Source organism: Carassius gibelio, chromosome B24 (assembly GCF_023724105.1).
Source record: "Carassius gibelio isolate Cgi1373 ecotype wild population from Czech Republic chromosome B24, carGib1.2-hapl.c, whole genome shotgun sequence".
NCBI classification, from domain to species: Eukaryota; Metazoa; Chordata; class Actinopteri; order Cypriniformes; family Cyprinidae; genus Carassius; species Carassius gibelio.
Genome location: NC_068419.1, coordinates 3,930,276 through 3,946,551, shown reverse-complemented (window position 1 = coordinate 3,946,551; position 16,276 = coordinate 3,930,276). Strand labels below are relative to the sequence as shown.

Genomic DNA, 16,276 nt, shown 5'->3' with positions numbered 1-16,276 from the left:
GTTGGTTTTAGTTGGGCAGTCAGCTAGGAGGCCACTGCAGTAATCTAATCACGATGAGATAAGCTTCATGACAGTGTTGCTCTGGTGTGCATGTGTGTTTATTTCATCTCACATGGTAGCGAGTGGAAACAGGCGCATAGCAGATGCAAACGCTCTCAAGAACCAGCAACTCAGGAACGTTTGGGAAAATGCTAATATGACATGTACGTCCATCACTAAAGGATGGGTGGTTTTGCTGGTATTCATCAATGCTGCAGTGTGCAAGTGCAGTGTGTGCCTATGGAGTGCAGTGCATTAGTCATTTCCAAACAACATTATATAAGTGTGTTTTTGGCTGTGTAGCAACAAACACTTATCAATGTAAAGATGTTTTCTGGTGCTGCTGTCAGTAATGAGATGTTAAAGCTGAAGAGTGTAATTTCTATGCCCCAGAAAAGAACTGTGAAATGACTGTGTTCAGACAGGTTTCCCTCATTTGCAATTGGTGGAACATAGTTTGGTTGCGATGCACAAACAGGAATTGGTGCATTTAAAAGTATTCAGGCTTAAGGCTTGTTCACACCGTGTTTACAGTAAAACAAGACTTGGTGGTGCTCAAGCACAAAATCGGTCACAATTGATACCTAACGATGAAGAGAAAGTAAGCAGACAAAGAAGATGCATCGAGGCAAGATAAATGTAGAGCTGCTGGTCTCATTGATGTCTGAACACAAAGGGCTTTATGACAAACGCAACAGTGACTACAAAAATTTCGGTAAGAGAGAGTTTTTATGGAGAGGAATTGCAGATCAAATAGGATTCGATGTGTACCATTGTATTTCTGTTTTTCATTAAGCACCATCTAATGTCATGGAGTGAAGTCGCACGTTTACTTCCAAAATCAAAAACAAAATACGCGTCAAAAAACAGCAATAAGCATGCGCGATAATTGTCCTGGTGTGTACAAGGATTTAAGTATTTGAATTGCATATAAAATTTCCATCCTTTTGGATTGCACTTTTTTAACCTAACTAGAAAACGAATAAACTTAATTTAATGCATATTTGTCAGTCATACATAAATGGAACGCAAGGTGCAGCACAAGTGTGTTTGCTAGTTTCAGTCCAGCGCCATTCGCATTTTCCCGTCCAGCGCCACGTCATTTAATTAGCAAATGCATTTAAGGAGCTGAAAATAGACTGCGCCATAGACCAACTCAAACCTGGTCTAAAGTCTGGCGCAATGTTTTTTCTTTGTTATCTAAAGAGCATGTTAGTATAGGCGGGTCTGCATCGTGCGTACACACTGCTTATTAAACACAGGGATGCACAGCAGCACACAAACATGCCAAATAGAAAAATGTAAGGATTGCAATGCATAATAATTTTTTGTAGGTTAATTAAATATATATAAATATAAATGCCTTCATGTCATAATGGATAGTCAACACATGTATCAGAAGTAGGCTATCCATTTGCTCGCACACAAGCAGCTCTGTTTCATCTCGGAGACGCATTCTGTCTTTGCGCTGGCCAAATTTCTCCATGTAAATGTAAATAGCAAATCCGTCATGGCTGGCTCCTAAAGGGAATGGGAGATGAGACTCTGATTGGTTTATTGCGCGGTATGCCCCCCAAAAAAACATGACTCATTAAGAGAATAGGGACAACCCGTTTAGACCATGCGCCTGGGCACGCCAACTGTTTTTCCCGTCGTCAAAACAGCAAAAGTAGATTTGGACACGCCCTGAGTGCACCTGCGCCGTGTGCTTTATAGTTTGCGTTTAGATCGTTAAAATAGGGCCTGATGTGTTTTAAAGGGGTTCTATTATGTTCTTTTACAAAGTCTTGATTTTGTTTTGGGGGTGTACTAGAACAAGCTCTCATGCTTGGTGATTCGAAAACATATTTTTCCAATAATTTACATTACAATAAATTTATTATATAAATATACACACTACACACTGACTAAAATAAAAAAAAAGTGAAAAAGCATAATAGGACCCCTTTAAATACACAATACCCAGGTTTATATATTTAGCATGAATAAATCCAATATAATATATTTTAACTAATTGAATATTGCATACAGTAAGGGTGTATGCTAACATAAAAATAAAGTGCTCGAGGAGGATCTTGATCAAATGAGGAGTTTACTGAACATCGAAGGAGATTACAGACAAAATACAACACATTAACATCATTACTTAACAATATTAGGTTATCACAATACGTTAACTTAATCACGGACGAAGAAGAACTAAACAGACAGGGTATTTAAGCACACAGGAGGTAATGAGGGAACTGGAGACAGGTGGGGATCAATCAATTAACAAAACAAGAAAAAGAAGATGACCAAAAAAGGGAACAGAAAGTCCATGAACAAGGTTGCCATATTTTAACTGAATTAAAATTTTTACTTTAAATTTTACTTTAAGTTAATAAATTTATGCTGATTCTAAGCAATTTGAATAAATGCTTTTTGAAAATATGATTATTTAAATAAAATGCATACAGAAATCTTACCTGTTTCTTACCTGTTTAATTTATGTATGTCTGACTGACAAATATGCATCACATTGTTAATTAGTTGTTGATGTTAAAAATTTGTAATCCTAATGGATCGAAATTATATATGCAGTTCAGATACATAAATCTTCAATTTAGCCCTAATAATTTTCTGACTGGGAAGTGATTTTTGATCAGTCTCTCTAACTATGTAATGTAACTCTCTTCATCAAGAACCTTTGTTTATTCACTGATCTGTTATTCATTGGAATGATTTGTTCAAAACACTCATTTGAAATACTACTTAGAACAATGCTTATATTTTCTTTTTGTAACAATCAACCTATAAATGGCTAACTTACAGTTGTCTGCATATTAAGCTAAGATTGGAGAATTTATTTAAACAAAAAAAGTGCACACTTCAGCTTTAAAGCTTTGTGTCTTTGACATTAGCCCACAGATCGTTATAGTAATAGTACTATTGTTGTTGCTTGAGATTATTACTAGTTATACTGATCTAGACATAATCTGTCACTTTATATAGCATTTTTTTGAGCTGTAGATCATTTTAATATGATTTGTTATTCTAGCGCTGATGGTAAAACTCTACTGAAGAGCAAGACACATTGTTTGTTCCCCAAAAGACTAATACTCGTACAACTCCTCATCTAACTACATGAATGTTATCAAGTGAGAAATGCATGCAAAAGGCAAATCCTGTGGACGGGATTCTCCACGCTCATGATCAAAGCCTGATTTTCTTTTACTCAGTATTCAGCCTTTTTACAGTTTGTTGTTTATTTTCAGTCTGGTACGGCTTTCTCTCCTTCAGAGCAGATGTAGTTTCATTTCTTAGAGGTTTACGACAAGCTCTTCCTAAAGTCCCATATGTATCTGTAAGGATGCATAGGCCGAGCTGTGCTCAATTAAATATGGATTCTTATGACGGCTTACCATTTTTGAAAGGTTTTCCATGCCATGGCGAGTATGTATAAGGTGTCTATTATGAATAGTTTGAATAGAATGTATATTTATCAGATGTCTATTAAAACACCTGCTCCATATGTATGAAATTGCAGCACCACATTTATCATGAGAGAGAGATTCAGATGGTGTTTCCAAGCACTGTTTATGTGGCTATATATTTGTAATCTGACTAGTTCAGTATGCAATTTATATGCAAAAGAATTAAAATTTACTTCATTGCCTTAGAAAGATTTAACCCTTGTGTGGATAATTTTACATTTAGAATTTGTAAAAATCGTAGCTTCTACATAATGGTACAAAACGTTTATGGTGACTTTTATTTCACTTGTTATGTGAACACAAAAAAAATTAAGGGCATGATTCAAAATAGCAAAGTGGTCCTAAAAAAATAGTCACACTCATGGTCTTCGCTCTTTTGTGTGTACGATCTACAAATCCCCACAATGCAGAAAAAAGTTGCATTTGGGTTCACATTGGATCAAACTCTAAAACATTTACAGTGCCAAATCTACACACCGACACACACTTGTACACACACATCTATGAACTGGTGTGACTGTAACACTGCAACTATGTAAAATAAAATCAATAATTCAACTACAATGCAGTAAAAATCCATGAAATTAAAAGTTTAGCTTTTTAAAGGCCCAGTCTCTATTTTAATCTGAAATACTGCATTAATTGAAAAATAATTGTAAAACTTGATTCAAACTTGATCATAATTATTGAATAAATATTAATTAGTACCATACAATTCTCTCAAAATACAAAAAACAAATATATTATTATTATTATTATTATTATTATTATTATTATTATTATTACTATTAAAACAAAAATATATTAGATTAATTAATTTTACTGAAGAAAAAAAAGTTATATTTCAGGTGTCCGTGCACTTTTCACAACAAAGACCATGAGTGTGATTCCAAAATGAGGAGCGCACAAGGGTTAAAAAAATCCACAATAGAAAACAAAAAAAAAGTATAAATACTTACTGGCCTTCCCACTTTTAATTATATGGCAAAAATATAATATGTGACATAATTAAAAGTGGGAATTAAATAGATCAATTAGTAGAGTGCAATGCAATGACACCTAATACAGTTGTTTTCATAATTAACATTATATTTAATAGATATTTATATTAAATTTTTATATATTTAATTTTATGCTGTTTTATTTGGTACTAAAGTGCTACTTAAATTGCAGTAACCATTTAACTATTATATTTTTCATTCTTTTTTACAGCTAAAAAATGCTATGAAAAGAGTCCAAATATGTGCATTAATGTGCTAGTGACAGATGGCGTTTAATTATTTATGTGGTTTTATGTGGCGTCCTTTGGTTATGCTGACAAACTTCTTTGTTTTGCACTTTTATCAGTTGACTGTAGCTCCAAATATATGTCTAGCATAACTGCTATAGTGGACACTGCAACTACAGTATGTCCTTAACCTCAACAGATCACTTTTATAGATAATACAGGTTAACATATACAGTGGCATTTTGCCAGTTTAGTTGGATTTGCCAGTTTAGTCTGAATAGGAGAGCTAGAGCGCCCCCTTGCAGTGGTTAAATGTACAAAACATAGGCCTACCTTAACTTCCAGAATCATGTGTGCTTGTAAACAAAAGGTAACCCTTAAGGCCTAACAGAAATTGCATTATATACATCTCAGACATGCCAAATCAAGTTTTTTATATGAGCAACGATACTGTACAGACAACAGAAAGCACGGATGAGGATAATCTCATCTTTTTGATATCGTTTTTTTAAGACAATATCTTTCTACAGTATATTGTAAGTATTGTTACTTGTAGCATTAATAGGATAGTGCAGGTTTTGACAGAGCTCTATAAAGGACATTTTTTTGTTCTCGTTCAGTTAAAGGCTGAGCTAATTCGCTTTAGTTTTTTCATGCTCCAAAGAACACATTGCCAAGCAATGATAAGCTTAAAGGAAGAGAGAAGAGATGGGGCGAAACATGGGAAGACATCCCTCCGAATTGAAACCCCCTTTTTTTCTGGAAAACTGCACAAATAATAAAGAGAGCAGCATGCTTTCTTTCTTTCTTTCTTCTCTAATCTCTCTCTCTCTCTCACACACACACACACTCTCTCTCTCTCTCATTTTTTTCTTCTTCTTTTTTTCCAGTATACTCGGAATAATTTCTCGTTGCGGCAGGGGGTTCATGACTTTTTGTGTATGTGTAAAATATGTCTGGAGGGGATTGGTATAAAGTTAAAGTGAGTGAAGTCGAAATATTTTACTCATCAGCTTTGCAGTCACCGAGTTTGCCTGAGCTAGAACAAAACTGCTGAAGCATTTAGAGAAAATTAACCCCCCATCCTGGCAGCCAGATGTGACTGGTTTCCGCCCAGTGCACATGAGTGGGCAGGGAGAGCAAGAGACTGTGAAATTCCTGTCAGCCCCGTGTACTGCAGAATGGGCTATTGACTGCTTTCTCTATTCCCCTCCATCATTCTTCTTGAACACTGCCATTAATTTCCTCTCCTGCCTTACCAATTCCCCCTCTCTTTCTCTCTCTCTCTCTCTCTCTCTCTCTCTCTTTCTTTCTTTCTTCCCCAGCTTTCTTTGTTGCAGAAGAGGATGCACAAAGCCATGCTAAAATACTTCAAACACCGCAGCGTCTACAGCCAGGCAGAGCTGGCCCGCTTCCAGACCCTCTCCAACCAGAACAACCAGAAAATGAAAGCCCTCCAGGTATGGGCTCTTTAGTACCCCCACAAACACAAACATACACACACACAAGAGTATTGCACTGTATACTACGATGGGTCCCACTTGGGTTAATGAGGTTAAGACAATTAACCTTTAAGGAATATTTCACTTCAAAATTTAAATTTGGTTATTATTTACTCACCCTTTCCATAAAAAAAAAAACTAAAAGGAGATGTTTGGTTGAGTGTGCAGATTGCCATACAATGAAAGTGAATGGTGACCATGGCTGTCACCATGTCACTTTCAATGAATAATGACTTAGATTTTAGCTTGTGACTCACTCAAAGCTATTCTATGACTTCAGATATAAAATACTGCACACATGGACTACGTTCATGATGCTTTTATGGCTTTTGTGGAACTTGACAGCAGATGGTGTTCCACAAAAGAAAGGAAGTCATATGAGTTTGGACTGTCATGAAGTTGAATTTGAAGTTATATATTGGAAGGCAATTGGCCATTTAGAAATTATCGTAAATGTGGCTTATGCATAAGCATTAACATTCTTTTATAATTAAACTTATTTTCTAATATTAAATGTTTGCAATACCTGTAAATATCAAGTAAATATTGTGTTAAAATCAGCATATATACTGTATAGGGATATGCCGCTATCAGATTTTCATGTTGCGATAAATTGCTTATGCTTTTATCACGGTATAGGGTATTATCATGATATTGAAATTTATTTTTTAAAAAGTGTTCATAATACAGTATAACAGGTTTAATAACTTTTTTCAAATAACAAAAATAACTGCAATTAAGCAATACAGAAAAAGATATAAAGTTACAAGTTTTACACAGATTAAAGTGCAAAAGAACTATAAAGACCAATAGGTATCACTTTACTATAAGACCTCGATAAGAACTACTTAATCTTAAAATTAACATTTACAATGAGAAATAGTTACATTTGCTACAGAAGCTATTAATCTTTGTAAAAAAAATACAACTTTTAGTTCATGTTTGCTCATTAAATGACATAGTTGCAACTTTCAATTTTAACAACGCGTTATGAAGTTTGAGAAGTAAATAGGCTAAAAGCGTCTGCTAAATGAATAAATGTAAATGTAAATATTTAAGTATTTGGCTGTGATGAACACCATAGCAAGTCCACAAATCTTAATGGGTATTTAAATACGTTTTAGAAAGTAGTGCAGTTGTTTTATTTATGGCGTTTCCAGGTTAACGGCTGCATTTTCTGCAGTTTAGCGCCATCTGCTGTCAGAAAGTGAATGTGCTTTCATTCAGCGGATCTCTCACGTGTTCCTCATTTGCTTCTCATGCGTGCTTGTTTACAGAGCGGCACATGCATCTTTTATGCATCATGCAGCGGTGCTGTGCATTTTGATCAGTTGATGGGAAAAGTATTTATAAAATGCATTCCAAATTCGGAAATAATTTGTAATATATAATTATTCATGGTATTTAGAAGTGCCCTCGATAACAATTATGTGCATATTCATTACCGTGATATATCACATTACAGAATACCGGCACATATATAATACTGTATCTCATTTAGTTCTCACCACATACATATCGGCCACCCCATTCTCTGCATCGTCTGACCACTATAATACTGCGTTAAGGTATAAAATTGCACAAAAAAAAAAAAGCAATTCGCTTATGACGTCTTAAAGGGGCCATGACATGAGAAATCAAATGTGCTTTGATCTTTTGGCATATAAGAGGTCTTTGCACCATGAAAAGATTCTGCAAGTTTCATAGCTTAAAATGTCCTCCTCATTATAAACAAAGCATTTATTCAATTTCCAAAAACAGCTCATTTTGGTTATATGGTGCAAGTAGACGTCATCTAGGCGCAAGTATTTGTTTAAACATTGCCTTCATTGGCATTGACGAATAGTCACCTTCTCACCATAGGCCCCTCCCACTGGCATTCAGTCACTCAATGGCTTGACACTTGATTATGCTTAATGTTGCAACGTGTCAAAAGCAAATAAAAAATAACAATCACTGATGCTATCTGGTCTACACTGGAAAAGGTATGCAAGTGTGTAATGCATGCACAAATGAATGGTCATTAAAATTGTATTTAAATAATGATTCAAATTAGCCTTGCATATAACACGATTTTGTATACTGGAATAATGTAACCGCAATGTTTGGATGCTCTAACACAAAAGGCATTTGGTCTCAGTGGAAGGTGTGCTATGTGCGCTTATAATGAGGTGAGCGGCGGTGTGTTTGTGGCTCAGTCAGGGGAGGCCAGCTCTAGAAGTCAGGCTGGTGAATGGAGCATGAAGACGAGGAGTTCTTCAAGCTCCTCCGAGTGTGAAGGACAAAAGGAGCAGCCTTACTCTAAACTTTGTCACAGCTCTGTGAAGATCTCCTCCCCCAGAAACACACTAGCATTGTGTTGAGGAGACTTTACATTGTAAAATCATGGCAATAAATCGCCGCAGTTCTTAAATGACCCAAAACTATGGGAGTCATGTAGTTGCTAACCTTAGCTGTTAAAGGCCGGGGAATAAATAAAACTGTGATATTAGAAAGTCTAGCTTGCTATTGTCTTGGTATTGTGCATGGCCAGACAGCCACTGGCAAATGGGACATGGTCAGGGAAAGACAGGGTCAAGGGCCCTTAAATGACAGAAATCTAGAAAATATTTCAGAAAAGAAAGGGATTAATAAAGAGAAAAGTTGTAAGAGACGGCTAAATTGTTAAGTAACTTTTCAGCTTTTCTTTCTGGATTGCACACAACCTTTTTGGTAGCCATCTTTGGTTATGCCTCTGACAGCTATTTCCTGGTAATACAAGTTTCCTAGTCATGGTTCCATTACGTGCCAAGCTTTCAATAACACTTCAAGTCACTAATATATTCATGTCCGTTGTCGGGAGGACATCCGGGAATGTTGTCCCGGGCCCTGTGACAAGACATCCCCTTGGGCTCATGGAAGAAAATAGCTCTCACTTAAAATATCTCAATGGGTTGCACAACACAAACAATAATTGTGCTTTATTTTTGCATGGTTAAAATGGCCAGTTTTTACACCATCAAGTCACTGAAGTTTATTTCTCTTTTGCTTTCTTTTCAAGAGTATTCACCATTCTTAAGTATGGCAATTAATTCAGTTTTAAACACAAAGTTTATTTGTTTGCACACATTTGGAGTAAGAAGATAATTGGGCCATTTTCCCACTCATCTCAATGGCTAAAAGTGTCCTAACTGACCTGAATTCACTTTACTTTAAAAATTAAATGCATTTTATTGTGTTTCTTGAGGTAAGCATATGATTCTAGTTTTATTGCATCAAAGGTTGTGAGTCAAAGAGATCAATGGAAACATTATTGTTTCAGTCATTAAAGGTACGTTGTTAAAAATAAACTTTGACTATGCATTTCTAATAGTTTGATCTTTTGGAAGGTAATGCTGTTTTTAGATGTGCATGTTGTCTACATCCATTGCTGAACAGAGGAAAATCATGACATCACAAATGGGGCAATTTCAAATCCTGGTCTTACAGAAAAGTGGAAAACAAAAAATCTTAAATCAAAAAAATATTTTAAAGTGGGGAGTTAGTTTTGAGGCATGAAACTTGCAGTATGTTTTTATGATAATGGGTAAATTTTGATCATATTAAACCTTCACAAATATTTAATTTCACTGTGTGCAAAGGCTTTTTATCTATGCCAATTCTGTCCGAACATTATTTCTTATAAGATACCACAGGCAAAAGTTGTCCACCCATCTATTCATGAGGAACCTGAAGGTTGCGGATTGCAAAAACTAGTTCCACTGATTTGTCCCCGGGTCTTCCTGAGAAACAAATGACTGCTTCCAAGCAGCTCTACTGAAGTATAGAGATGGGGGGAAGAGTAAAACGAAATAGAGAAAGCGTGCAAGCCTGTCATCTCGAAACGCCGCTGCAATATTGGGCACTCAGTTCCGGGTTATGCAAGTTTACACCAGGGATAGCATAATTGACAATTGCTAACAACAGAGAGCAGGGTGGAGAGTTGTGAATGGCCAGTAATAATTGGAGCGAACGCCCACTGCGCTGCTCTCGGGGGACCGTAATCCAAGATCTTGTTTCTGATATAATTGTTAGTCAGAAAATTTCTGCATGGCTAGGCCAGCTCAGTTCCCCAAGCTGGTTGACAGTGCAAGGCAGTTTAATAGAAAAACTGGTTGCTGAGGTTTTTTAAAACAGGCATGCACTGAACCCATGTGCTTGGTTCACCAGGAGTGTGGCACACACCGTCTTTCTCGTTTCCTTATGACAATCTTATGTCTTACAAACTAAAAGTGTCTCTTACAATTCATGAAATGTAAGAAAGTTGGACCAGTAAAACTCCATAACTAAACTGATTTACAGATAAAAAGTGTCTTTTCAGAAGTATCTATAACAAAATGTAGGCTAATATATTTTATATTATGTTTTAGTAGAATATTATATAGGCCTATAATACTTTTCAAAAGTTTGGGGTCGGTAAGACTTTTTTTTTTTTTTTTTTGCTTTGGAAAGGATGTCTCTCATGCTCATTTATTTGATCAAAAATATAATAAAAACATATTCTGAAATATTTTTACCATATAAAATAACTGTTTTCTACAGTTTGTAATCTACAAAGATTAATTATCACCAGCCATTACTCTATTCACCAGCATCACATGATCCTTCAGAAATCATTCAACACTGTAAAAGTGTTTTATTGTTGTAAATATAACATTATTTTGGGGAATACATTTTACAAGAAAATGCTGTTTCTGTCTTTCTTCTTCAAAATGTGTTTAATCCAGTGTTAATATTAAATTAATTGTGAAATATATGTGAAATTAGTTTCTAGTTTTTTTCAGTCTAATATGGTGCTCGAAAAACATATTTATCAATGCTGAAAACAAATATGCTGCGTCATATTTTTATGGAAACTGAAACTTTTTTCAGGATTCTTTCATGAATAGTTCAAAACAACAGCATTTTTGAAACATTCTTTGTCAATTTTGAACAATTCAATGCATCCCAAATCATACTGACCACCAAACATTTAATCTGTAGTGTTTATATATTTGAATGGAATTGAATGGAAATGCTAGACTAGCGCTTGTGCCACCAAGAAAGTCTAGCTGGTTAGTTAACACAACCTACACCGGTGACCAGCTACACCGGCCTCTCCGGCAGAATGTGGATGTCAATCTGTTGCGGGATCCGGCTCCCCTACAGGTTTTTGTAGTGAATTAGCCAGCACTCATTGATTCCATTTGCTTGCCTATTTAAACAGGAGGAGATGTCAAACGCAATCCAGCGCCTCTCTGAGTTCCTGCTCTCGCTGACAGATGACTCAACTAGCAGCCATGTCCCGCAGCAAGCAAACAGACCCGTCGCAGATGCCGACGGATGGAGCAGGAAGACGCCTACAGTTCAGATAGCGGAGTAATTGGACGCTCACCTGCGCCAGACAACTTACTTAAACCCCCAGCATGCTTCACTCTCTCCCCTGTCCGACGCTCACGGCCCAATCCATAACAATGAAGCAGGTGACTTTCATGCTACTGTCAGGAATGATCTAATTTTAGCGGGGTGAATGATTGCAATTGGCTTTGCCTCATCAGATAATTAATCTATGTCACCATTAATTGGAAAAGAGAATAATTAGGGGGCTGTGTTGACAGAAATTCTACGCTTCTCTAGATTCTTGGATCTAATTACACCTATTTAAACCTCTCTGACCTTAACTAGCGGATAGTATACCTGCGTAACCCTAACCAGGCTGGGGTTGGTCTCGACCGCCTCTCGCTCGGCGTCCTTTGTCATTTTTTTTCTCCTTTCTTGCTTGTTTATCCTCTCTTTTCCTGTCTCCTCAGAGAGCTGTCTCCCTCAATCACTTTTCAATATTCAATCTTAATTTTGTGGAAGTTTAGCATTTTCAATGAGCTGGAGATGAATGATTAATGAATAAATTTGAATGCTTCATTTTGTCCATGGATCATTAGTCAAGTCCTTTGTGGGAAGGACCTGCGAAAAAAAAAAAAAAGAGGGAAAATTATTGAGACATTAGCCTGAAGCAATCCAGGGGTAAATAGTATGCACAGAGGGATGTTGTGTGAACGCTACCCACTGGCATTCTGCACAACCCCACGGAAATGCAAGCCTTCTAATTTACCCCGCTTCACAAGACTGATGTGCTCTATCGACAAATAGGTTTCATTTACAAAAATGAGTTCTCATTTTGATGTTTTGGTGTATGCGTTTTTTTTATAACTTTTTTACTTATTTATTTCTTTTACCCTCGTCCCTTGTCGTGCCTCCTCTGGTGAGATGTCAGATAACACAATTATTAATCAAATGTCAGTTATGATTGACCGAAACTATTATAGTCAAGCAAAGACATCAGAAAGTGACAGGCATGCTTTTTGGAATATTTAGTATAATTGGGATTTTCTGTTAGGTTGTTCGGTTCAGTTTTACAATACAGTCTTAGATAGATCATATGGACTAACAATGAACAATGCATGCATTTGTCAGTCTAAGTTCAACATTTACTAATATAGTTTTTAAAAGAAGTTAAGATTAAGAACATTAATGAAGACTAATCAATGCTGTGTTAATCATTATTATTTTAGTTTTTAATAAGTGCAATTGATTTTATTAATTCATATTTAATTTTGAAATATATTTTCATATATTTTTCCATTTGAAAGTTTTAGTCTTTTTGTTGTATTTTATTTTATTTGTATTTATTTTATTGTTTTAGTTTATTAGTTATTTGAGTAGAAATTGTTATAATTTAAACACAGTTTTGGAGGGAACCTAGAGAAAGATTTATAAAATAAAAACATTATAGGGATATTTCAGCCAAACATTTTTAATTCTGTCATTAATTACTCTCTCTTGTGTTGTTTCAAACCTTTCTTTTGTGGAACATAAAAGTTATTTTGAAGAAGCTGTTTTGGTTATCAATAACTTGCATTGTATGAACAATAAATGAGATGTTTCTCAAATTATCTTCTTTTATGTTCCATAGAATATGTTATGCCGTTGTAGCCTAATTGTTTATGTGTAATACAAATTTTATGTTGAATCAAATCAAATATTTATTTCTAAAGCTATAATTTGTAATATCTACTTGATACTTTATCATTTAACACAAAAATTACTTTAAATAGTCTTTTGTGGGTATTTTCAGTCAAATGTATTTTGCGATTAATTAATCGTAACATCATTTAGTTAATCAGATTAAAACATTTTATCGACTGATAGCCCTAATATATATAATATTTTTTATTAATAAATGTAGTTCATATATTTTTTCTTTATTATTATTATTTTATACTTCAGTAAATGCATAACCCTAGTTTTTTTTGTGGGGGGGGGGGGGGGGGGGGGGGTTTGCTCTTTGACTGATAATCCAAAATCAATCAAATTCTTGGCAACGGAACACATTATACATTCTAAACTCTTTTATCTAAAAAAAAAATACTTTTAAAAATAAAGTTTTTTTTTTTTTACTTTGAACCACTAATGAACAAATCAGGAACTCTTAAGGACCAAATAGCAATTTAAGAACCGCATACATTAAAAACATGTTCTTAATAAGAATTTAGAAGCTGCAATTAAAAATTGAAACTATATTTTTAAGTGTGTATACCTGTGACATTTTTGGAAGATTATGTAGATGTGGAAATGACATATTTTCCTGCAAAGTGTTATAGATTCATTTGATATGAATGGATGGGCCCAGAAGCATACATACTCCCATGACAGCAATAAAACTTTTTTTTAACACAGAATACAGACAGAGAATGTAATGGATGACTGAGAGACATACTATTTCTCTTGAAACTCAGTGAAAGAGATCCTTTGGCCCCTTTGAGACTGTCAGAGTGGATGTGTTTCCCGCTCTTCTGCATTTGCAGTAGATAATAGCAAGCGGCAGCTGGTTTCTTACTTCCTGTGATCAGCACTAACTAACCAGCACTAACACTAACTGTCTAGACACAGTTTAAAGGAGGCATGGGATCATATTATACAATCAGTAGCTCTACAGTTTGATTGGATGAGCTTGTATATGTCCACCTGTGAACACACACCAGTTTAATTTTATATTAATGCAGCAATCATTTGTTTACTGAAAAAACTTTAATGAATATTTTGCTTTGCAACTGTAAAGCGACCACAGTTAGGCTAATAAACTTTATTACTTAATGGAATATTGTTTTATTGTGTTGAAGGTAACATTCACAGAATTGTTATATTGCTTATTTATGTATTGTTGTTCAATTATATTATTATTATTATTATTATTTAATTATTATTTAAAAGCATAGTTAACCAAAAATGAAAATTCTATCATTAATTACTCACTCAAGCTGTTCCAAACCTGTACAAGTGTCTATTTTTCTGTTGAACACACACTAAAAATGAATAATAATGAATAAATAAAGGTATTTTGAAGAATGTTGGTCACCAAACAGTTGATGTTAGCTATTGACTTCCATATGTGGAAATATATTGGAACAACATGAGGGTAAGTAAGTGATGACAATATTTTCAATTTAATAATTTATTTGAAACTTGTTTGACAACAGTCGATAAACCCTAATACAAAAAAAGCGAATGTTAAAAAAACATATTATTATGTTTATGACTGTTTTTACAAGTTTATGAAACTTGTAAAAACAGTCATTAAAACTTGTTCAATAAATAAAGTATTATTGTTGTTGCTTTAGTCCTTTCTAAGCTTTGGTAGAGCAGCCATGCGAAATTTAGGTATGACAGCAACACAGGACTGCATATTGAGAATATATTTATGCACAATTGTTTGCACACTAAACTTTGTTGGCACCTCGGACACCCAGGTCATGTTTTTGAAGGATGGATTGCCTCTTTGCTTTCTCTTCCAGGTCAGGCAGCCATATTTTAAATTAGAACACTTCCCAAACACATCTGTCTGCTCTTCCAGCCTCCAATCAATCCTGTGAAATAAATGACACCAGGCCGGGAAACACCACTGCCATTAATTTCAACAGAAACATGCATCAAACCTTACAGAGGGTTAGCAACCGCCAGACGACTCTATTACACAAACACATTCACTGATGCTGTATTGTACATTCAGCTTTCGTGAGTCGATATTAAGACAATTGTAAGGCATTGTGATTGGATTTAAGGTTAGTTAAAGATATATAACGTGTAATATTTTCTATAATATAAGTGGGAACTGTAAGTCAGCCATTGGCATTGAGAAAGTTAAGAAAAGTGCTAGAAAACAAAAATATTGCAATTCCATTTGGCGACGCTAGTGGCGCAGAAAATACACACTTCATTTTTAAGTCAAATCAGATTGAATGCACCAATCCAATAGTGTCCAATATTCTAAAGGCCAATTCAACAACAAAGAGATCATAATTACAAGACACACATACATGTACTCCTGCCGGCTTCATGATGCAACACCAGACGATGACAACCCTTGAAATGTGTACAGATGCTAAGTCTGTGTGTATTTAATTGGAAAATAAGACACCTGAAAATGTGAAGAAAAAAAAACAGAAGAGCGATAAACAAATTCGTCATGAAAATAATATATGTTCTCTTTGTCTCCACACTTCCCTGCCTCCCCACACATTCATCTTAACAGGATAATAATTTGTGAAAGTCTCTGACATTTGTGGCTAGCTAGCATGGTAATAAACCCCTGGCTCGGAACGTTTTTTAGTTAATTAGAGTCAATCAATCCAAACTTTTGCTCACTTACCGGTGTGAAACAGCAATATAATGAGCAGAAATCAGCACAGTGATTGGAAATACAAATTACAGCTGTTTAAAGGAAACCACACAGTCTACTACGCGGCCAGCGAAGCAAGAGCCTGCTGGGGACATCTTGAAGGGTTTGGTGCCAATTCGATGGGTGCAGTAGGGGGAAAGATATGAGATGGAGATGAAGAAAAAGAGGGGGAGTGAAGCTCAGCAATGCAGATGCTGAAGGACGGATTCAGTCAAACCGCCCTGACGGCAATTAAACACGAGTTACGTTTGACAAAATCTCTTTATTAATACTTGCACCGTGACGACAAATGCGTACTGCAGAG

General features: G+C 35.3%; 1 protein-coding gene across 1 annotated transcript in view; it reads left to right on the top strand.

Moving 5' to 3' along the window:
- The window catches only part of LOC128012850 (coiled-coil domain-containing protein 178), a 33,746-nt gene extending 20,222 nt beyond the window's left edge, over positions 1-13,524 (top strand). The window contains exons 19-20 of the mRNA XM_052595414.1: positions 6,066-6,200; positions 11,467-13,524. Coding sequence (XP_052451374.1) covers positions 6,066-6,200; positions 11,467-11,622 — 291 coding nt within the window. The 3' untranslated portion in view covers positions 11,623-13,524. The remainder of the gene's footprint in view (positions 1-6,065; positions 6,201-11,466) is intronic.
- Positions 13,525-16,276: the final 2,752 nt, after the last annotated feature.